The following is a 23,431-nucleotide window of genomic DNA, read 5'->3' on the forward strand; positions in this document are numbered from 1 at the left end:
TGCCCTAGTTTTATAACTAGGCCTGCTTTCAATTTTTTAGTTTGCTAATAATATCGCCCAGGGTGGTATTTGTAGATTGAACATAAGTCTACAATAGCCTGCATATTTACACAAATACAGATTTGCATTAACTTTAAAAGGATTAAGCTGGCTTTAAGAATCATTTGGGGCCAGATGTAGAAACCCAAATACCGGTCGGTAATGGCTGAAATTACCGAATTTTGGTCGTTACCGACCGGTATTAGGCATTTGGGATGTAGGTGGCTACATTTCAGATTCGGTAATTTACCGAATCGGTATTTAAGAATTCGATAAATTACCAATGAAAACACTCAAGTGAGTGCTTTTCACCTGTAAGGATTTGTTATTTACCACCAACTACAAGTTGGTGGTAAATAACGAAAACCGTTAAAAAGCAATTTTGTGCTTTTTTTAACAGTGCCATGTGGCAGACATACAGTGTGCCAAATGTGCACCCATGCACTAATCAGGGGTGCAACAGGGTGTCAATGTGCCACCCTGCCACCCTTGTAGGTCTTCCCCCCCTTACCGAATCGGTATTTACCGAATTTTACAGATTCGGTCAAAATTACAGAATTAATACCTACATACCATTTTCCCATTCTAAAATACCGGATCGGTAAAATTCTGTATTTTAGAATCGGTAAATGGTATGTACCTACATCTGGCCCTTGATCATTAAAGATGCCACTCCCAGAGTAGAATGAATGATTGTATGTTCTACACAGCGTATTCCGGTTTTATGGCTTACAAATCGCAAATTTTGTAGTTTTAGCCACGAAATTGTTATAGTTTTAATTAACTGAAACAATAAAGATTGAACTTGAAATTTTAGTCAGGATTTGTTACTAGCACTCACTCTTGAATTATTCTTTATTTTTTTTTAGTTCTCGAGCTCATAAGTGAAGCCTCGGTAGGCAAAGGTTTTTATGAATCGGTCAATAGGTTTTTAAATTTATAGGTGAATACAAGAAGCAAACTACCTGCCAGACTCCGATATTGGCCGCTGGTTCTGAAAACGGACGTCTGAAGACACAACACATTTTTAAGGCATCGGAGTAGATTTCTGTGACGTTGTTCAGCACTGCGAAGACCGCCGCCAGCGGGTAGACGCAAGAGAAGAGGCTTACGTAGCCAAACTGCAGGAACAGCTCCAGGTAATCATCAAATGTGCCCTGAAAAAAAACCATAATAAGTGCCAATCAGCTATAACATGCATGCACTTCTTTACAAGCTCTATTCTGACTCTTGCTGTTTCTGATAAAAAATGGATATACGCGAGGATTCATGCAACAGCTAAGGCTCAGATTGACTGAAATTGTGAGGATTTGACATCCTGAATCTTTAAAAACAAAAACTGCTTACATAACATCTACAATTACATTACACAGGGTCAGATAAATTTTTTATGCACAAGGGTATGGTTGCGATCTTAGCGGATGGGATACTCCGTCATAAATGAGAGGGATATCCCGTCGCTGTATTTCAAGATCCATAGGATATAATGGGATTGTAATACCGTGGACGGAATATCTGTCACGTTTGTGAAGGAGAAACCCTGTCCGCCAACATCCAAATCACAGGCCCTAATAATTTGCACAGAATCACAGGCTGTTGATTCAAACCTGGTCCCCCAGTTCCAAAATCGGCAACTTTGGCCCTAACACCACAGCCTCTCCCTCTCTTTCGGTGTGAATTTTCCAGCAACACTTCAGTACACCAAAGCGGTGCGTTTTTCATTAGCCACTATAAAAGCAAATACAGCAGCAAGCATGTATCTCCTTTTAATGAATTAATGTTCCATATCAGAGATCTGATGATGTGGATTTTCTGTGACACAAGAAGTAAGACCGTTCTAAACAGTAGCACAAAGAGAGGCCGATTTCCAGGACTAAGAGACTTCAAACAGCAAGGTCAGGGAATGCTGGCACTCAGGGGGGGCACCAAGCACTCGAATACAATGTGAGGGCAAGGTGGCACAGTGAAAACATTATTCAATGACAGAATTTCCGCACACCACGCTGCACTTTAAACATAGAGCCATGAAGCTTGTGTAGTGCTGTTTTCCCCACTAGTGAGCAACGTGCCTCCTCGAGGAGCCCTACTACAGTGGTACTGGTCTAGTGCTAATCTACACAGGAACAGGCACACTCCAATCCACCTTTTGGAAAGGGGCGACCAATCGGTCCCCCCGAACGTATGGTGGAGTACCACGATCCCCCCGGGAAGCCATCTTGGGCGGGAGGCGAGTCTCGGCTGGTATGCCCGAAGCGGCGTAGCCGGGGCGCGCCTTTTTCCCGCCCTAGAGTGGGCTGGCCTAGACACCAACGCGGCCGGCCACGCCCTCGGAGGCAGGCGGGGGCGGGTTCACGCCCACCCTGAAGACGGATAAAAGGAGCGGAAGCCAAGAAAGCATCCTCTTGTTCCTATGCTCTGAAGCTGCACCTCCCCGCTGCACGTGAGCTCGAGACGGAACGAAGAGCAATTTTGAGCGTTGTAATCCCTCTTTTTGTCTTACAGATATCGTCTAAGAATGCCCAAGAAGGTCGGAAAGCGGGTCGGTACCGAGGAGATGCTCCGCATACTCATGAAGGAGATAGCCGATCTAAAGAGAAAGGTTGAGGCTAAGGACGGAGAGGGAGGACCGAAAAGGCCTTTACAGGGGACAATTCCCGGTGGAAAGAGCAAGAGGCCCAGAAGGGGAGCACTTGGGGGGGAAACCCCGGCGCCAAAGGAGGGGAATCCAATCCCTGTGGTAGTCACCCCTGCGAACAGGGAGGATATGCCCCCCGAGTTAGCGGCGCAATTGGCAGCGTGGTTGGGAAACGATAGCGAGGGCGCCACGGCTGACGACGCCCGGGCAGTGATGAGGCAACTGCGGGAATCTAGGGAGGCTGCGAAGACTCCATCTCCTGTTCCCCCGCAGGTCCCGGCGGTTGGAAGTACAGCAGGCCCAAGTTCGGCGACAAGCGTGGGGTCTACTTCAGGTAAGCGGCCATTGCCGATTGCGGGGGGGGACTCTGCACCTTCTCGAAAGGAGAAGATTGCCCAGCACGTCCCACTAGAAGTCAAGGAATTGATTTGGGCGGATAAATATGTTAACATGTTTTCATTGCTTACCGACCATTACGAGATCGAGCATGTAAAGAGTCAAAAGGAGCTCATGCATCCGAGTGTTTGGCGCGCAAAAATGGCCGCCTTTAAGGTGGACGAGACCATTGGTACTTGGGGCAGAGCGTGGGGAATTTTTACTTCCATCATGGGGGAGCGCAGACCTGAGTTGTTGACCGAGTTACCCATTTATCAGTCACGTATTATGGAGTATTCTGTGGCATATGGGGGCAATCAGTGGTTCTGCTATGATAATCTGTTTAGAAAAGCTAAAGAACACAACCCGTTGTTGTCTTGGGATTGTTACGACTCTGTGTCTTGGCAAAAAATGGAGAGTACAGGGATGTTGAAGGTGCCATTAGTAGGGAGTAACGGGGGGGAATCCTCCCGCCAAAACTCTGGGACGCCCTTTCGGACGGGTACAGGTAACGAGTTCCACACGAAGCCGAATGGCAACACAGGTAAAAGGGGGATCTGTTGGAATTTTAACAGGGGCAAATGTACCAGGCCCCAGGGGTCATGCATATTCAGACATGAGTGTGGGGGGTGCGGGCAGCCATCCCATCCTGAGACAATGTGCAGAGCCAAAACGGGTGATAACGGTGGTAAGGGAGGCGCCAAACAGGTCTAATATAGTCCGAGGGGCGCCTTTACCGACCCCGATTGATACCATGGCGATGATTCCTTGGCTCAGCGAATACCCAGATCATGCCTCCGCTGGGGTGTTACGGAACGGGTTTTCATATGGTTTCCGCATCCCAGTGGGGGATTTTCAGGGGGTACCGGACTGTAAGAATCAAATGTCGGTCTTACAGCACACGGCAGTGGTGCAGGTAAAGATTGGGAAAGAGGTGACTCGAGGTCGTGTCGCCGGTCCATTCGATTTGCCACCAGTTGCTAATTTCGTGTGTTCTCCTCTAGGGGTGGTTCCCAAGAAGGACCCGGGTGAGTTTCGGCTGATACACAATTTGTCAGCCCCACATGGTCTTTCCGTGAATGACGCGAAAGACCCGGAAGTATGTTCGGTGCGGTACGCATCTTTCGATGAGGCCGTTGCCATGTTGAATCGCCTGGGGCCCGGGACGCTGATGGCCAAATCGGACATCGAGTCAGCGTTCCGGTTGCTCCCGGTACACCCAGACGATCAGCGTCTCCTTGGTTTTCAGTTTCAGGGTCGCTATTACATGGATAAATGTATGCCAATGGGATGCTCGATTTCATGTGCCTATTTCGAGAAATTCAGTTGTTTTCTGCAGTGGGTATTCACGAGGAAGACAGGTTTTCAACATGTTATGCACTATCTCGATGACTTTCTGTTTCTGGGGGCAGCCGGGGATTCTGAGTGTGGACAGGCCTTACATGAATTTTGTGTCCTAATGAATCAATTCGGTGTGCCATTGGCGCCAGGTAAGACGGTGGGTCCCTCGACCTTGATTGAGTTTCTGGGGATCGAGCCCGACTCGGTGGAGGGTTGTTTTCGTTTACCTAAAGAAAAAGTGTTAAAATTCAGGTTATCCCTTGAGACATGTATTCGTGCAACGAAAGTGAACTTGCATCAATTGCAACAGGTGGTTGGTCAGTTGAATTTTGCCCTAAGAGTAATGCCGATGGCACGCCCCTTTTCCCGCTCGATTGCACAGTCCATGGTCGGCTTGAGGGAAGGACATCATCGTACGAGACTCTCGGCAGAGGTTCGCCAGGACATGCGCATTTGGATTGCATTCCTGGCGGATTTCAATGGTCGAATTGTCTGGAATAAACCGGCAGTGTCTTCCGAGGAGCTGGGGCTATGGACAGACTCGGCGGGGAGTGTGGGTTTTTGCGCCATATTGGGTACACAATGGTCGGCTCAAAAATGGCCGTCATGGTGGCATGAGTGCGGGTTGACGAGTAACATTGCTTTTCTCGAACTGTTCCCTATTCTGGTGGCCTTGAAAACATGGCCAGAAGGGTTTAGGGATCACTCTGTGGTGTTCTGGTCGGATAACATGACCGTGGTTGAGTGTATCAATAGTCAGGCAGCACGTTGCAAATTGATTCTGAGACTGCTCAAAGAAATTGTGTTGTTGTGCATGCAACTGAATGTACTGTTTAGGGCGCGACACGTGCCGGGGGTGATGAACCAAGCGGCTGATGCGCTCTCTCGTTTCCGTATGCAGGCCTTCTGGGGTTTTCTGCCCACAGCGGACCCGGTGGCGGCACCCTTTCCCGAAGCTCTCTGGTCTCTCGGTGCCCCGAACTACAAGACCTCGTGGGAGAGAGTTTAGCACCCAGGACGAGGAAGGCATATGAAGGGGCGTTCCGTTCCTATTGGGCCTTTTTGGGTACTGCCGGGAGGGAGCTTTGGGGTCTGGAAGAATGTGTAGTGAGATTCCTGCTCTCTTTACGTCACGCAGGCAAGTCAGTAGCTACGGCCCAGAGGCATCGGGCCGCCATTTCCTTCATGGCAAGGGCTCATGGGATCCAGGACCCGACAGCGTCTTTCGTTGTGCAAAAAGCGCTACGTGGGTGGCAACGCCTTGAGGGTCGCAGAGTAGACGATAGGCACCCGATAGGTCTGGATAGGTTGGCCCTGTTATTATCCGTGCTACCGGTAACATGTTCATCCCAGTACGAAGCAGTGTTGTTCCGAGCCGCATTTGCATTAGCATTCCATGGGGCTATGCGGGTAAGCGAATTAGTGGCAAGGAACAAGCAGGATACGATGGGGGGGCTGTGCCGGGAACACATTCAGGTCAGGGAGGAGACAATGACGGTCTCGTTTGTCAGGTCCAAATCCGATCAGGATGCAATCGGGGACTGCGTAATCATCCAGAGGATCCCCGGGTCTGCCATGTGCCCTGTGGGGTGCGTAGAGGAATATTTAGCACAGAGGGTGGCAGCATGGGGGGGGACCTTGTTAAGACACGCTGACGCCACCCCACTGACGAGGTTTCAGTTTCAGCGGGTGCTTGCGATGTCAATTTCTGCCGCGGGCTTGAACCCCGGCGACTTTGGGACCCATTCCTTTCGGATAGGGGCTGCTACAGAAGCTACAGCCAGGGGTCTGAACGTTGAACAAGTAAAACGTGTGGGGCGTTGGTCCTCGAACTGTTATAAGAGGTATGTGCGGTTGCACATGTTGTGAAGCTGTAATGATGTACTCACGCTTCTTGTTTTTGTTTGGTTTTCAGTTGCGCAAGCCTACGAGGCGGGGCGGACTGTCCAGTCGACCCGACACCGGGTGCCAGCGGTCAGACATTGCCGGCTGTGAAAAAGGAGGTGTGGGTCGTGGGCCACTCATACGTGAGGCGTGCCGCGGACGTATTCAAAGCAGGTGACATGATTCACGTGGCTGGGGAATACGGGTACAGTGTGTCCTTCTACGGAAAGGGCGGGCTCTGTATTGACCAGTTTCGCTCATTTTTCGAGGGTTTGTTAGGGCGGACAAGGTCACCGCTGTCTGTAGTCATAGTACATCTTGGGGGCAATGATTTGGTGACCACTGGTAGACGACTTCTTCTTGAGGCGATGCTTTCCACGGTAAGTTGGTTGGCGAGAAGAGTTCCAGGGTGCACAATTGCATGGTCCCATATGATCCCACGGAAAGTGTGGCGGGGGGCTATTTCTGTTTCTGCGCTGAATCATTCAGTAAGGAAAATTAATAATAAAATGAGTAGATTGTTTCGTTCAAGTACACTGCATTCTGTTTCGCATGGTTGTATTAAAGGGGACAGTATGTATTTGGGGGACGGGGTTCATTTGTCCCGGGTGGGCAACGAATTACTCATAGGAGACTTCATAGCATGGTTAAGGAGTTTACAGCATGACCTTTAGGTAGGAGTGTATTGTGGGGGGTCCGGATAGCCGGTCAACTATCCGGCCTGTGGCGGTAAGGTCATGATCGGTGAGCAGTAATTGGAAGATCCCTATGAGGGGGCGTCACCCATTACGGATGGGAGCGCGCGGGGGAGGTGGCCAATTGGCCCCTCAACGGGGAGGCGGTCCTGTCTAAGGAGAGGCCGCCGGAAGGAAAGGAAAGGTGGTCAAGGCCCCTTCCTGGATAGGAGGGGCTACGGCCCCTCCTGGGGAATTTCCCAGGGCCAGGACATCTGCGACGGCAGATGGGTAAGTTGTGTGGGGTGCGGGAGGGGGTTTACGCTACCTTTTAGACACCTCACACGAGTCCTCGAACGACCGTTAAATGGCGTCGAGTTTATTGGGGCCCCCGTCAAGTACAAAGGGAAATTGGTAGATGCACTTGAGGTACGCCTCTGTGTGGTCGCCCCTCTCACAAGTGAGGGGGGTATTTCTGGTTTAGGGATCTGACACCGGTTACGACCTTGCCGTTGGCCCTTAACGTTAGGATGTACAATTTCAAGTCAAATGTTTTGTAGGATGTTAGTTCGGCTAGGAGAACCTTTGTATTAGAGATCTGTTAAGGTTAGCCAACATCGTAATGTGGAAATGAAATTGTACATTATATGAAACTGTTATTTTAATGTTTTCTTTTGTTTCATATTTTAATAAATACGGCCGGGAAGGGTGACTCCCTTCCCGCCTTCCAAAAGTTCAAGAACTGTTTCCGGTTTCCCAATTCTTGGGGATTGTGTTGAGAGGGGGTGGCGGGTATCTCGGCCATATAGATGCGATACAGAAATATATAATTTCTTCGTAAACATCTCAACACCACCAAATTGGTTGCAGGCCCAGAGAACCCTTATTTGTGTGTTCTCCCAAAACTGGCTGTCTGCCATTCTCTGACGCATTTAATAACACCACCAAAAGAAGCAAAATAAAGATGAAACACAGTTCTCCAAAAAGTCAGACACGCATTTGTGGTGCTTAGACACATTACTCTGCACCTGACTTACTCGCCCCAAGTGGCTTACACACACTGGTGAAGTAACAACCTTCTCTCCTACTTCATCACATGTGCAGGCACCTCCTCTACCTTTCATGGTGTAGTAACCAGGAGTGTTACACACTCTCCCTGGAGGTGGTAGATCAATAAGCAAAGTTGTCCCTCGCTTGTGGGAGCAGGTGTGTGGCCAATTGTCATAATGCCACTCTAGGTCCAGCGATAAAGAAAGCTGTGCCTAGGATCACTATCAGAGAAAGACCAGGCGAATGACAATGTCTTGGGGAACAATCATGGGACAGCTTATGACCCCTCTCTGGAAAACTAAGGTCTCCTCCTGAAGTCCCAAAATGCCTGCACAAAAGTTTAGCATCTCCTCTCTATCACCTGTGCCTTGATGGTCCAGGGAACCTAACATCAGGTGGCACAGCAAGGACTAATGCCTGGACATCCAGGACTCGAGTTTCTTTGGGCCCAGTCCCCCGTCTTGGTTTATTCCAATAACGGAACCAGTTCCCTGAAGCTGTGCTGAGCATCTCAGGTTAAAAGCCCTGTTAGTGCTGACCCGCTATCAGCATCCATGAACACTGCTACTCTCCCGCAGGAGATCAGCTCCTCACTGCCTCAACACAGTGGAAAATGGCACACTCATACATCTGTGCACACATGGCCAGCTGGTCAGACACGGACGAATTCCGGTCACTTATCCATATGTCTATGACAATGCTACCAGTTATACTATCCTTCCTTACAGAGGTACAAGGTCATCGCCCCCAGATCTCCAGACCACCTGTGGCTTTCCTTGAGATCAGCTGCCACTACGCCTGCTACAGTCGCATAGCTCCTGAATAGACACTCACACTGACCTGTATGGAAGAAGAGCCCACACGCCATCCGACCTATTGCTCCTTCCCCACATATGATCTTGAGATAGCCATCTCACTTTGCACCTTCAGCATTGCCCTACACAATAAGCCAATGTGGTTTCATCTCGCAACACAGGTCCACCCACCTTCCACACAAGTTCCATTAACAGTAGCTTATGCAATACCATTTCCCTCCATGCCTCCTGCTTCACTTTATGCACTAGGCTACACACCCTGATCAACCGCTACAGCTTTAATTACAGCACACCCTCTGCCTCACATCCACAATCCTTCCAACCATGTTCCATTACCAAAGATAAGCTGCATCACACCCACTTCTGTCTCAGACGGTCACGCCCCTCAGGCTCCTACGCATCTGTTCCTCGCCTCACTGACCTGTCATCACAGATATCTGACCCACTCATTCACTTGTCACTGTATGCAACAATCCCACAGCAAGTCAGCTGCAACACCAAAGCATTTTGCTTTCTCTGAACTTCCACTTTGACCACAGTAAAAGATTTGCCTTGTACAAGTTCCATCCCACGTGCTTCTATTGCAGTATCATTCTTGCTGGGATGAAGGCAACAATTCAATAAACAGGCTGTAGTAATTTAGGAATACATGTGCAAATGAGGTATACAACCTCAGGCTAGTCTGCTACATAGGCCCTCTGATGGAACACTTGTGTGCATAATTACCAGCCTGGATCTGAATCTACAAAGACAAATCCCTGCAGGGCGCATGCATGGTTTCCAAAGGACTAACCAAAGCAGGATCATCCGTGTTATGTATCCTGTTAACTATGGTTCCAGACAAATATTTTCCCACTTGCTTGTCTTTGTTTGAAACAAAGACACAATTTTAAATTCAGAGCGAGACAGGATGTACAATATCCCTGTGACAAGCCCCTAAAGCAACATCTCCACTGGTAATTACTCTGGGCTGCATTCCAGTACTTTGTTCTTGTCTCACTGAGACACAAAAATGATCTATGGTGAACCACTCTAGGTGGGAAGACAAGCAATGCTTGATCTGGTTCAGCCTTGCTGGACATCACCGAGGAGGTACAGCTTTGTCCTATTGCACAAAGTTATAGGAGCCACATTGGTGCATCGGTCACAATTAGGATGTCTCACATGGAAAGAAAAGTGGTCGGTGGAATATTGGAATGATCTAGGCCACTTGTCATTACCAATTAGGCCACATCCCAATTTGCTATGGCTGCTGACGGTACCCATGGTCTATTTGGACACAGGTAAGCGCTAAGTCTTCTTACAAATGATGCCCTTTCAGTGAATGGTTCACTGAACTCCCATCTAGTGTTTGGTCGTCTCTTTCATATGCACCTTTCAAGGGACTAATCAGAGATTATTTCCAGCAACTGTAAAAAGCAATTATCTGGTCACATGTGTCCATGTTTACTTTTACATATGCTGTTCTGGAACAGTTAGTAAATATATCTGATGGTATAACCCTTTTCCCTGGGTATGGTTATCCTCCAATACCTGTTCAGGCCGGATGCTCCCTCGAACGGGGACTGTTGCTCAGCCTATGAGTAGGAGATCACAGTAGAAAGGCTATGACTTTTCCCTATTAACTCTCAAACCAGACACATTTAGAGGAATAGCTTGAGCTGCTGCACCAATTGTGCTTCAACACTTCAAATCCCCGAAGTTGCCTCGGCATCTCTGACGTTAGCTACAAAAGATATAACCAAATATTTACACAGTTCCATGGAATTAGTCAATGGACAGTCCTTCCACATCTGGGCTACTTTCGCCTCCATAATTCCCCTACACTACTGAAGAAATGCACTTTATCGTCACCAAAGATTTTAAGGTTCCCCTGAGGCAGCACAGAATTCTTCAAACTTCTTTCCTACAGAGCTGCCTCACTGCTCCAAATTGCTTTCTCACTCTCTTCAAAGCTAGGGCAATCTGGGAAGACCCTTATTCTGATTTTATCCAAATAAATATCTTGATTTTCTCTGGCAACCCTCAAAATTCTTCCATAGTCTAAAAGTGTTCAATTCTTACATCTATGAGTCTGTTTGTCCAATTGTGCTGCTCTCGGACACGCAGACCTGTCGGCTCTTTCCACCAAGAATGCTTTTGATAATTTAATGTAAGGTACTAATTTGCTGACAAATCCTGTATTGCATGAGGTACAATGTAATGCTCGTCAAGTCAACTTTTCTAGGCAGCAACTCACCCACGGCTTTCATCGCCTTCAAACACGCTTCAAAGGTCAGAGTCGAGCTCATGTGATGTGTCTCTAAGGGCTCGGGCTGGCGCTTCAGTAACCTTATCATAAGGGCTCTGGACAGGGATGTTGGGATGATTAGCTAGAAATGTTCAATCTACCACAAGTGCGAGTACAAACCACTAAGCTTGGCAATGCTGTACTTTGTTCAACAGACTCATCCCGTAAATGTTGTGTTGCTTGGAGATGCAGGAATTCCAGAGGGAGACACCTTAGCGACTCGGCATCACATGGCCTCTAAAGTACGCATAATTATATGGCAAAATGTGAAGGAGAAAACATAATTCCACCATTCCTTCCCCAGTCTCTAATCGCCTGCACCCTAATGCCTCCCCTGCAACCGGTCCTGCACCCTATTTGATAGATGATTATCGAGTTATTAAAATAAGACACTATAAGTGATTTTAGACTGTCTGTATGATGTGAGATCCTCTCCACACACCAGTGGACAATCCCACTGCAAGTGGGTAACCTCTTGTGCTCACTAGCATCTGCGATGTACATGTCCTAACATTCTCCGTCATCTATACCTTCTGAACCTTTTTGAGTCCTATTATTCTGCACTCTTCCTAAGCTCCCCTGTACCTATAATTGTACCTTTTTTCTTTTCCTCACTATCAATTTTCTATTGTTGGCTTTAGCTATGCACCAAGGGGTTATGAGTGACATCAAATAAACAACAAGAGAGAAGACCGAGTCGTCTATGCGGTCACTGAGAACCCCGAGGGCAAAAAACAACCTAGTTATTCACTTTTTGTCAAGCTAAAATGTTGTGTTACCTATCACCCCTAAAATCCTCTGTCACTGCTTTGAACTGTGAAGCAGGGGCAGACGAGTAATGTGGAAGCCTACCTGGCAGCCAAGACTTGGAACTCCCTCCCCACCCACCTTCGGCGAACCCAAGACCATCTCTCCTTCAGGAAGCAGCTCAAGACCTGGCTGTTCGAGCAGTAACATACCCCTCTCCCCCAGCGCCTTGAGACCCTCCCGGGTGAGTAGCGCACTCTACAAATGCCGTGATTGATTGATTGATTGATTACACAACATGACCTCTCCTCCCTGTCCCAAATGTTTAAAAAAACCTGGTCTCCTGCCACACACCTCTACCACTCTCCGATTTCACTCCTGCTCCCCTACTGAAGCTGTGTTCTCTGCTCTCTATCCGAGTAGAGAGCTAGTTCTGCACCAACATGTTCTCTTAAAGTAGGGACTTCCTCTATGACGTAGCAACAGTGGGAAACAACTGGGAATCTCGTGTTCATGGTGGTTGCTCCCAGTGAGAGCGAAACATAACAAAAGAAAGATCTGAAGAGGTGATGTTATTGAGCATTTGTAACTGATCTAGAAGAATAAAGACCCAAAAAAAGCCCAACAAAGTTCCTTTTGAAGTTCTCCCCAAAATGACTTCTAATACCTAATTCTTAAATTAACAAGTATTCTCATTAAGATATTATGCCGGAAAAAATGGGTAAATATATTAGATCACAGAGATTAAATAATGTTCTACTCACTGTGAGTACCTAAATTCAAAGCACAACAAAACTAAACAGCAAGCAGAAAAACATAAATCACAACATTAACCCTCTCAACCTTCCACCAAATCACCACATTTAATCAGTTGACAATTCAGACATTTCGTACATCCTCCCATTTTTGCAAATAGCTGGACATTGCATGGCTATGCGGCACATAGAATTTCGCTAACCTCCTACTTTGTTGCCTTTTCTGAACCTATGCTCGGAGAGTTATGGTGTTGACCAATTTCCATTCCTGAATGGATGAATGATTGCTCCACTATAATCAATATCAAAATACATCTAGAATTCAATAAAGCCTAGTCCTTTGATGTATTCAATAAACTTGGTTGTGGCAATGTTCATGTTAAGACTTAATTGTATGCAGTTTTTCAAAAACTTAAAATACAGCAATGACAAATTCAGTTACTTTGCTTACATATGCTACACAATCAGCGATCAAACAAGTTTGTTGTATAAATGTACCTGAGAAGGGTTTTTACTTCAGGGTTTAGTTGGGCGCTATTGAGTATAGTATCAGAAACAACTAGATGTGATATGAGGCTAGCCAGGCAAGGGGATAAGCCCTATGACACCTTAATTGCGTGCGAAAATCCACACCAAGTCAACAACAACAAATGCCTGAGCACACATAAAAGAAAATCAGGTTCATGCGAATAGCCAATTGAAAAGGTGCAAAAATGTTTCATTCAGATGGAAGGAAAAAGTTCTTGAGGTGGATCCAATTCAAAGTTCAATCAAGTAGATTCTTTTTATTTGATGAGAAATAAAAAGAATCTACTTGATTGAAGTTTGAACTGGATCCACCTTAAGAACTTTTTTCCTTCCATCTGAATGAAACATTTTTGCATCTTTCCAATTGGCTAATCACATGCACCTAAGTTTGTCGAATAAGTTTCTACAGATAATAAATTCATACCAGGTATGATCCCATTTCCTTTTCAATATTTATTTGCTCCACCAGTGAACGTTCAACGTTTGCGTTGAAGGCCTTCACGCTCTTCTTGACCTTCTTATTGCGTCTCTTCTGCAGCCAGTAAGGGAGCAAGGCTTCGACAAACTGGTTGATGATCTGGGACGTTATAAGCAGAGTGGCCAAACTCTTTGGAAAAGAATTATACAATTAGTACATCACACTATAGTCATGACACTGAACACAATCATAGCACAATGAATGCTCTTTGTCAGCTGTATGGTTACTGTTAACTATAAATGGAATGACTCCCACACAGGCGATTTGAATATATCTCAACTTTGACAACATGCAAAAACAGGTGTCTGTTGGCTTTATTCATTTGCAAAAATAAAATTGTCCTGAAGAAAGTGGTTTCGAAATATCTCAAGTGCCACCAAAATGCCACAGACAGAATCTTTTGAGTTGTTTTTATAATGTTCTGTATTGGAATTAATTTTCTTTTGTATAACAATGATTTTAATAGGTCATAGATGTGTTCGTGAATGATGGACTGCAAATAGCCCGCTTTTACATTTTTGTATGCTTTTAATCCCTCCCTGTATACTATTTGATGTATGAATGATACATTTAATTGTATATTTTTATATAAATAAATAATTATTTTTTTTATAATAATTTGATAGATTTTGATTGTGATAAAGTTGTTCACTGTATTATCATTTAGTGCGTCTCCATTTAGCTCATGAAAGCAAAATTAGGTTTTACAGAAGTGAGTTAACACAAAAGGAAGTTTCTTTTGTTAAACCACCTTGTCCCTTTGACAGTGAATGGTGTCTCTCCCTACATTTGGGACCCACTGTTGACGTCACGTGTATGGAGAAAAGCCTACCTATGAAAGTAACCTCAATTAGTCGCAAGAAACTGAAGAAACAAGCTTCTCCAGTTGTAGAACAGCTTTTTAAAAGAATAAACCCCACTCTGCTGCATAGATTAAATTACATTTCTGTTGAGCAAACGTCTACCAATGAAACCTGAATACTGATGCTGCCATTCCGCCCCATCTCCTTGCTCCCGACACTGGCGAAAGTCTGCGAAAAGGTTGTTTTTCGGCAGCTGAACGCCTTTGTGGAGGAGTCTGGTGCGCTACATCCAGCCCAGTCGGGCTTTAGGTCATCCTTCAGTACTGAGACAGCTTTGGTGGAGGTGGTGGAAGCCATTAGGGAGTGCACGGACAAGGGTGGCAGAGCGGCGCTAATTTTATTGGACCTCTCTGCCGCCTTTGATACGGTTCCTCACCAACTCCTCCTGGCTCGCCTCACTGAGATTGGCATCACTGGGGCTGTGTGGTCCTGGCTGGAATCTTTCCTGGACTCCCGCTATCAGCAAGTCTGGATGCCCCCGTACTCTTCCTCGGCCAGGCTTGTTCAGACCGGGGTCCCACAGGGCTCTACATTGAGCCCACTTCTTTTTAACATCTATATGACCCCGCTGATCTACCTGGCCGAGGAGCTGGGTGCAAAAATTATGGCCTATGCCGAGGACACTCAGCTCCTGTTTACATGGGGCAACTCGACATTAGAAACTGATGTAGCAAAAAATGCCTGGCAGCCGTTTTCACCTGGTTGGCTCATGCCAAACTCAAATGCAATGAGGGAAAATCAGAGATTTTACTATACGGTCAATTTCCAAGCCAATTCACTGAACTAGTTTGGCCCCCTGATTTTCCCCGTCCCCTCTCTGAAGGTGGCCCAGCCAAGAACCTGGGCATATGGTTTAACGAAGATTTGAGGTTCGCAGAGCAGATCAAGCGATTGACGGGTGCCTGCTTCGGGACCCTCAGATCTCTGAGTAGATTCTTTCCTCTCTTACCCCAGCCAGCTAAAGAAACGGTCACTAGGGCCCTCATATTGTCCCGCCTGGATTATGCCAACGCTTTGTATCTGGGTTCCCCTTCCTTTCTGGTAAATAAACTTCAGCTTATCCAGAATGCTGCCGCAAGACTCCTGCTGGGTATCTCTAGACGAAACAGCATAAGACATCAATTGGCTACTCTTCACTGGCTGCCGGTGGCCCAAAGAGTCCAATTCAAGGCTCTGGTACTCACGCATCGAGCCCTTCATGATACTGGCCCTGCCTACCTCAGGAAAAGAGTGACTTTCCATGTCCCAAGTCGCCACCTAAGGTCGGCTTCCCAACGAAGGATGGTAGTTCCCCGCTTCCGGCGAACCAGATTTGGCGGTCAATCTTTTTCGGTCAAAGCTGCTGCCCTCTGGAATTCCCTCCCATTCACTCTCAGGGACACCAGAGACCTTGGTTGCTTTAAGAAGCTCCTTAAGACCCATCTTTTTAATATAGCCTATTAAAGTTGTTTTGTTCTGCTGTTCAGCTCTCGACTTCTCTGTGGTTATGCTTTGCGCCAGGATACTCTTGAGTAATTGTGCGCGCAATAAATATCCATATAACATAACATAACATAACATTCCTATTTGCTCAAGAGTTACAGTTCTGAATCTTACAACAGAAACGAAAATGGTTTATTTAGGAAACACTAAAGGAAAATAACTTCAGTGAGTATAATATGGTCAGGAGACTTACCTGTCTCAAGAGACTCATGTCTTGCAGCACAAAGGCAATGTAGAACAAAGATGAAAAGCAATTCAAAAAGTCGAACTGTGAAGAAAGAGAAACATAACATCAACTGCAATTTTTAGAGTGATTATTTCAATATATTTTAACATCATTTTTAAATCAAAACCCGATGTAGGATTTGAAACACTAATTACCACAGTGGTGCTTCCAAGTAATAATAGCCTGCTGCAATACAACATTTGCTGCTTTTTTATTCCCATGGTGGAATTTAAGAAACTTTGTTGTGCGTCATACTATCTTGCTCAGTGGTCACTTCAAGGACCCTGGTTTTCAATATGTTGATTCTGTGCAATGAAACCAAAGGTCAATAGATATAAGAGCCTGCAGACACCTTAGAATGGGTTATTCCTTTTTGCCCCGCTTCGCTCTAGTCACCCCCCACCCCCCTCTTTTTCTCCCTGCTATTCCCGCTCCTCTCACCGCCGCCCCTGAGGCCACGCCCCTCGCCGCCCTGCTCCCGCCTCCCAGCTGCTCCTTCCTCCCTCCACTCCTTATATGGCGGCATCTGCTCGACAACAGGAGTGACTCTTGACCCTGCTTGCAGGTCAGGTCACCCCCTGCTGCCAGACAGCTCCACCAGGTAAGTGCTCGCCTCTGGATGTTTGCGCGAGTTCGCGCCCGCTGCCTGCCTCAGATCACCGCGGTCAGAGTTGTGCTCTGCTTGCATCCTTCTTGGACTGTAGTGTGTAATTCTTGTGCCTGTATTGTTTATCTCTTGTGCCTTTTTGCCCCGCTTTCGCTCTAGTCGCCCGCCCACCCCCTCTTTTTCTCCCTGTTATTCCCGCTCATGTCGCCGCCGCCCCTGAGGCAACACCCCCTCGCCGCCCGCTCCCGCCTCCCAGCTGCTCCTCCCTCCCTCCCTCCCTCCACTCCTTATATAGCGGCCGCTGCTCAGAGACGTAGCGGTCGCGCGCAGCGGGCCCGCCGATTGCGTGCCAAAGGCAAGCCCGTCTGCGCCTGTCCGCGCCTGGACCGCGCCTTGCGCCAGAACCCCTGGACCTCGCACCCTCCACAACGTCAGAATCCGATACAACACCAACTCCCTCCATGCCCTCAACACCGGCCAAGAACACCGCTGCTTCGAGTCCGCCCCGAAAAGCACCCACGGACCCTTCTCCGGCCACACCTGCAACTTCACATGTGACAGAACCACCAAACCCCCAAGGACCAAACCCAACCACTCCGCTGCTTACTCCTGAACACCCGCTCCGCACGCAAACACGCCGTCAAGCTCCGGGACCTGCTCGACACCTCCGCCCCAGACGTGGCCTTCCTGACCGAGACCTGGTGGAACGACTCCTCGGCACCTGACATCGCCATAGCCATCCGGACGGCTACAAGATCTCCCGCAGACACTGCACCAACGGGATGAGAGGAGGATTAGCCATCGTCCACAAGTACCCCCTCCAGGTCTACACCCACGCAGATGACTCCCTCAACACCGCTGAACACCTTCACTTCCGGATCCAGACTGACCCCAACACCACCATCAGAGGCACACTCATCTACAGACCTCCGGGACCCCAGGCCCCCTTCAGCGACTCCGTCCCCGACTTGGCCAGCACCCACGCACTCGCTTCCATGGACTACATCCTCCTAGGGGACCTGAACTTTCACCTTGAGAACAACAACAACACCAACTCTGCCACCCTGATCGACAACCTCGGCCTCCGACAACTCGTCACCGAACGCACCCACGCACCTTCTCCTCAAGCACCCACGTCGCCTACAACCACACCACCGAACTCCACTGGACCGATCACCGATACATACACTTCAGCTTCAAGAAACCAACCACTCGCCACCGCACCCACCGGCTCCCCCACCGCTGCTGAAGCAAAGTCACCGAAGACCATCTGACCTCCACCCTCGCCTCAGAACCAACCCGCCGACCCCACCAACACAGACGCCGCCGCCCGATCGACGACTGCGCCAATCCTCTCTCCCCGATCAAGAAACCCTCCAACAACCACCCCAGCAGGAAAGCCGCCTGGTTCATCGAAGAACTCAAGACCTCCAAGCGTACAAGCCGGAAGCTAGAGAAGACATGGCTCCATGACCACGCACCAGACAGCCACGCAGCCCACAAGGACGCCCTCCGCAGACATCACCACCTCATCAGAAAAGGCAAGAGAGCATCCTTCAAAACACGACTGGACAACAATGCACATGACAGCAGAGAACTCTTCAATATAGTTAAGGAACTCTCCAACCCCAGCGCCAATACCAACGACATCCCGTCCTCGCAAGATCTGTGCGATTCACTGGCCACCTTCATCGCAAGATCGCAGACATTCACGACAGCTTCAATTCCCCATCCGCCTCGACCACAACAGACCCCACCCCGAACACCATATGCACCAACCAGCTGACCTCCTGCTCCCACATCAACGACGAAGAAACACGCAAGATCATGAACTCCATCCATTCAGGATCTCGGTCAGACCTCTGCCCACACCACATTTTCAAGAAAGCCAACACAATCATCGCACCCCAAATACGGAAGGTCATCAACATCTCCTTTGACACAGCAACATTCCCGGAGAGTTGGAAACACGCCGAAATCAACGACCTCCTCAAGAAGCCCAAGGCGGACCCCAAAGAGCTCAAGAACTTCCAGCCCATCTCCCTGCTCCCCTTCCCGGGGAAGGTCAACGATAAAAATCGCCAACATACAGCTGACCCACCACCCCGAGGACAACAACATCCTAGACCCATCCCAGTCCGGATTCAGACGAAACCACAGCACCGAGACAGCCCTCATCGCCGCCACAGACGACATCCGGCGCCAGCTAGACAATGGAGAAACTTCAGCCCTTATCCTCCTGGATCCGTCAGCCGCTTTCGACACGGTCTGCCACCACACATTTAGAACACGCCTCCAAGAAGCCGGAATCCAGAAGAAGGCCCTGGACTGGACCACGTCCTTCCTCTCCGGTAAAACCAGCGAGACCACCTCTGAACCCTTCCGATCCGAAGCCACCAACATCATCTGCGGCGTACCCCAGGGCTCGTCCCTAAGCCCGACCATGTTCAACGTCTACATGGCCCCTCTTGCACAAGTGGCCCGCCAGCACGACCTGAACATCATCTCCTACGACGACGACACCCAGCTCATCCTCTCCCTCACCAAAGACCCGCGCACCGCCAAAACCAACCTCCACGAAGGCATGAAGGCCGTCGCCGAGTGGATGAGGAGCAGCCGTCTGAAACTGAACTCGGACAAGACGGAGGTCCTCATACTAGGCCCAATCCACTCTGCATGGGATGACTCCTGGTGGCCAACCATACTGGGAACGGCCCAAACACCCACGACCACGCACGCAACCTAGGATTCATCCTCAACTCTTCCCTCTCCATATCGAAACAGGTCAACGCCCTCCGCATGGATCTACAAGTGGATCCTGATCGAAACAAGAAGTACTGTGACCCATGCCATCATCAGCAGCAGGCTGGACTACGGCAACGCGCTCTATGCAGGAATACCAGCCAAACACTTACAATGACTACAACGCATCCAAATACCTCCGCCCGACTGATCCTCAACGTCCCCTGCCGCAGCCATATCTCCTCCCACTTAAGAGACCTGCACTGGCTTCCCGTCAACAAGAGGATCACCTTCAAGCTCCTCACCCAGGCACACAAAGCACTCCACAACACCGGACCAGCCTACCTCAACAACAGACTCAACTTTTACACCCCCCCCCCTCCAGCTCCGCTCCACCAGCCTCGCCCCTGCCGCCGTCCAGCGCATTCAACTAACCACCTCTGGCGGCAGATCCTTCTCCTTGCCTTGCCGCCTAGAGCTGGAACACACTCCACATCCATCTGCGGCAGACCCAAGACCTGCTCACATTCAGAAGGCTCCTCAAGACCTGTCCCTTCGAGCAGTAGCAGCACCTCCTTCCCCCTTCTCAGCGCCTTGAGACCCTCACGGGTAAGTAGCACGCTTTACATATTCTTTGATTGATTGATTGATTGATTGAATCCCTCTCAATGACTACATTCTCAACAACTGCAATCCACCCTAACACTCAGAAAAATACCATCTACTTCTAACCAGATCAACCTCTACCAGGTTTACTCTTTCTAACGTCAGAAATGATTTTATCAATCCAAAGTAGAATTGGTATTCCCCAATCTGGGTGGACTTGTAAACAAGTCACGTGCCAACTCTTCTGGTTGCAACTTATGGTCTGCTAGTCATGAATTTGTGCGCTACATCACCCTGTAGTCCTTTCCAGGTCCTTTTTTGCTAGTGCTCTTCCTTACTGTTTAAGGAGGGTGTCATACAGGGAAAACCAAAGTGGGAATATATGGGTGAGGTTTTGTAACTCCAAAGAATTTTAAAGTTTTCATACGTAAGTAATACTGCTGTGTAGCATACAAATGTGTGCATATGTACAATGTTTGTGTGTGCTATTTAGCATATTATTATTTGTTGACATGCATATCTTGTGCTTTTTTTGTGTGTGTGTGTCTTTTTGCTGATTGTACTGGGTAGAATATGTAGTGTATGTGCTACATCCTTCTGTATTTCTTTCCTAGTTCACTACCTATTGTTTAATCTTCTGTGTTTTATGTTCTTATCGAACAAGTTACTTACCTTCGGTAACGCTATATCTGTAAGAAACAGTAGTTAGTATTAGATTCCTTACCTTAGAATATCCCCAGGCGTCAGTCTGGATCCGGAAACTTTTGCGTAGCAGTACCCCTGCACGTCGGTAGGCGTCGTCTGCAGGCGTCCCCTGCGGCTCCGCGTCCGTCGTCGGCGCCGTGCGCCGTGATGACGTCGCTGGAGTATATAGACGCCGCCTCCGCGCGCTGACGTCAGTTCTTTGCACACAGCTTTTCCGCGCCAGAACACGCAGAGCCATGTGAGAACCAACACTGGTGCCATTTGAAACTAGGGCCCTGAAAGGGATGTCCTTAACCCTAGGTATCAGTTCGCAGAACGGGGAGGATGGGTGGGGCGGTAAGGAATCTAATACTAACTACTGTTTCTTACAGATATATCGTTACCGAAGGTAAGTAACTTGTTCATCTGAAAGAAACAGGTTAGTATTAGATTCCTTACCTTAGAATAGATACCCCAGCAATACCAACCCCGGAGGTAGGTCTGCGAACCAATACAATCCTACACCAGAAAGTCCTGGAGGACAGAACGGCCAAAGAAGCCATCCCTCCGGACTTGACTGTCCAGGCAGTAGTGCCTCGCAAAAGTGTGCAGCGAGGCCCACGTAGCCGCCTGGCAAATGTCCTGCAAGGGGACTCCCCGGCCCAGGGCAGTAGTAGCCGCCGTGGCCCGAGTGGAATGGGCCCTCAGCCCAACAGGAGGCTCCTTCCGAGCCAAAGAGTAGCACACTTTGATGCACAGAACGACCCACCGAGAGATGGTCCGTTTATGTACCGCCCGTCCCTTCTTCGCGCCCACGTAGCCAACAAACAGTTGGTCATCCACCGGGAACTGGCGTGTGCGATCCATATAAAATGAAAGCGCACGTTTTGGGTCCAGACGATGGAGCCTTTGAAGGATGCGGAGGCGGGAAGAAGGAAGGGAGAGTGATGGACTGCCCGATGTGAAAAGCAGAGACAAATTTGGGCAGGAAAGAAGGTCTAGTTCTCAGAACCACCTTGTCTGGATGAATGGACATGAAAGGAGGATACATGTGTGTGATGCCCTTCAAGAATCTTGTTACAATGGGGGACTTGAACAAAGAAGGTTGATCAGGTAGCCTTAGAAAGGCTGAAAGGGCAGAAAGGTAGCCCTTGATAGTGCCCAGAGCAGAGCCCTGCTGGGCAAGAGAAAGAAGGAAGAGAAGAACCTCAGAAAGAGGGGCAGAGAGAGGGTCCACAGCCTTTGCTGTGCACCATGCCACAAACTTGTTCCACCGACAGGCCTATACCGATTTCGTGGAGGAACGCCTGGCTGCCAGAATCACATCACACACTCCAGGAGGCAAGTCAAATGGCCTCAACTGTTGCCGCTCAATCTCCACGCATGGAGGTGGAGGCTGGACAGGTTCGGGTGGAGGACCGTCCCCTGCTGCTGCGACAGAAGGTCCTCCTGAAGGGGCAGGCGGATCAGGGGACCGACTGACATGCTGAGTAGCTCGGGATACCAGTACCTTCGAGCCCAGTCCGGAGCCACAAGGATGACTTGGGCCCGGTCGCGCCTGATCTTCTTCAGCACTCTGGGCAGAAGTGGTATAGGCGGAAAGGCGTATAACAGACCGCAACTCCACTCGCACCGAAAGGCGTCGCCGTGCGAGTGCCGTCTTGGAAACTCCAACGCGCAGAACTGATGACATTGCGCGTTCTCTTCTGTGGCGAATAGATCTAACCAAGGCTCTCCCCATTGCCGAAAGAGGCCTTGCGCCACGTCCGAGTTCAGACGCCATTCGTTATCCATCGAGCACCGACGGCTGAGTTTGTCCGCCCTGGCGTCCAGAGAACCTGCCAGGTGTTGAACCGTCAGAGTCACGCCCTGACGTTCCAGCCATTGCCAGAGGCGCAGAGCCTCCTGGCAAAGGGTCCACGACCCCACCCCACCCTGCTTTTTGCAGTACCACATGGCGGTGGTGTTGTCCGTAAACACCTGCACTACACTCCCGTTGACAAAGGGGAGGAATGCTTTCAGTGCTAAACGAATCGCCCGGAGCTCCAACAGGTTGATATGGAGCCGGGACTCCGCTGGAGACCAGATGCCTCTGATCTCTGCCTCTCCCAGGTGGCCTCCCCAGCCCTGGAGGGACGCGTCCGTCACAACAACGTGCTCCGGTTGGGGAAGGGAGAGGGATCTGCCTCTGACCCAATCGCGGTCCGTAAGCCACCACTGCAGTTGTCTTGCAGTGCCCTCTGAGATCAAGACATGGTCGGACAGGTTGCCCTGATGCTGGGCCCACTGAAACTTCAGGTCCCACTGCAGAGCCGCATCCGCCACCGGGCGTGATGCACCAGAAGGATGCAGGAGGCCATCAGTCCCAGCAGCCGCAGCGTCAACCTGAGCGAAACCCGGGATAACGGCTGAAAGATGGGAATCAAAGCCTGTATATCCTGGACCCGCCGTTCCGGAGGATAAACCCGAAACTGCGCCGAGTCGAGAACCGCTCCGATGAAAAGAGCTTTTGAGAGGGACACAGGTGTGATTTCTGCACATTGATGGAAAACCCCAGCTCGTGCAGGAGGTCTGCCGTCATCTGAAGGTGGTGGAAGACTGTTTGGGGCG

General features: G+C 49.0%; 1 protein-coding gene across 1 annotated transcript in view; it reads right to left on the bottom strand.

The window, feature by feature from the left end:
- ANO10 (anoctamin 10) overlaps window positions 1-23,431 on the bottom strand; it is a 757,832-nt gene that overhangs the window by 525,450 nt on the left and 208,951 nt on the right. The window contains exons 8-10 of the mRNA XM_086951544.1: window positions 16,150-16,224; window positions 13,558-13,740; window positions 1,005-1,196 (exon numbers count right to left, since the gene is read on the bottom strand). Of these exons, the coding sequence (XP_086807670.1) occupies window positions 1,005-1,196; window positions 13,558-13,740; window positions 16,150-16,224 (450 nt within the window). The remainder of the gene's footprint in view (window positions 1-1,004; window positions 1,197-13,557; window positions 13,741-16,149; window positions 16,225-23,431) is intronic.

This window comes from Lissotriton vulgaris, unplaced genomic scaffold, assembly GCF_964263255.1.
Source record: "Lissotriton vulgaris unplaced genomic scaffold, aLisVul1.2 SCAFFOLD_310, whole genome shotgun sequence".
Lineage (NCBI taxonomy): Eukaryota > Metazoa > Chordata > Amphibia > Caudata > Salamandridae > Lissotriton > Lissotriton vulgaris.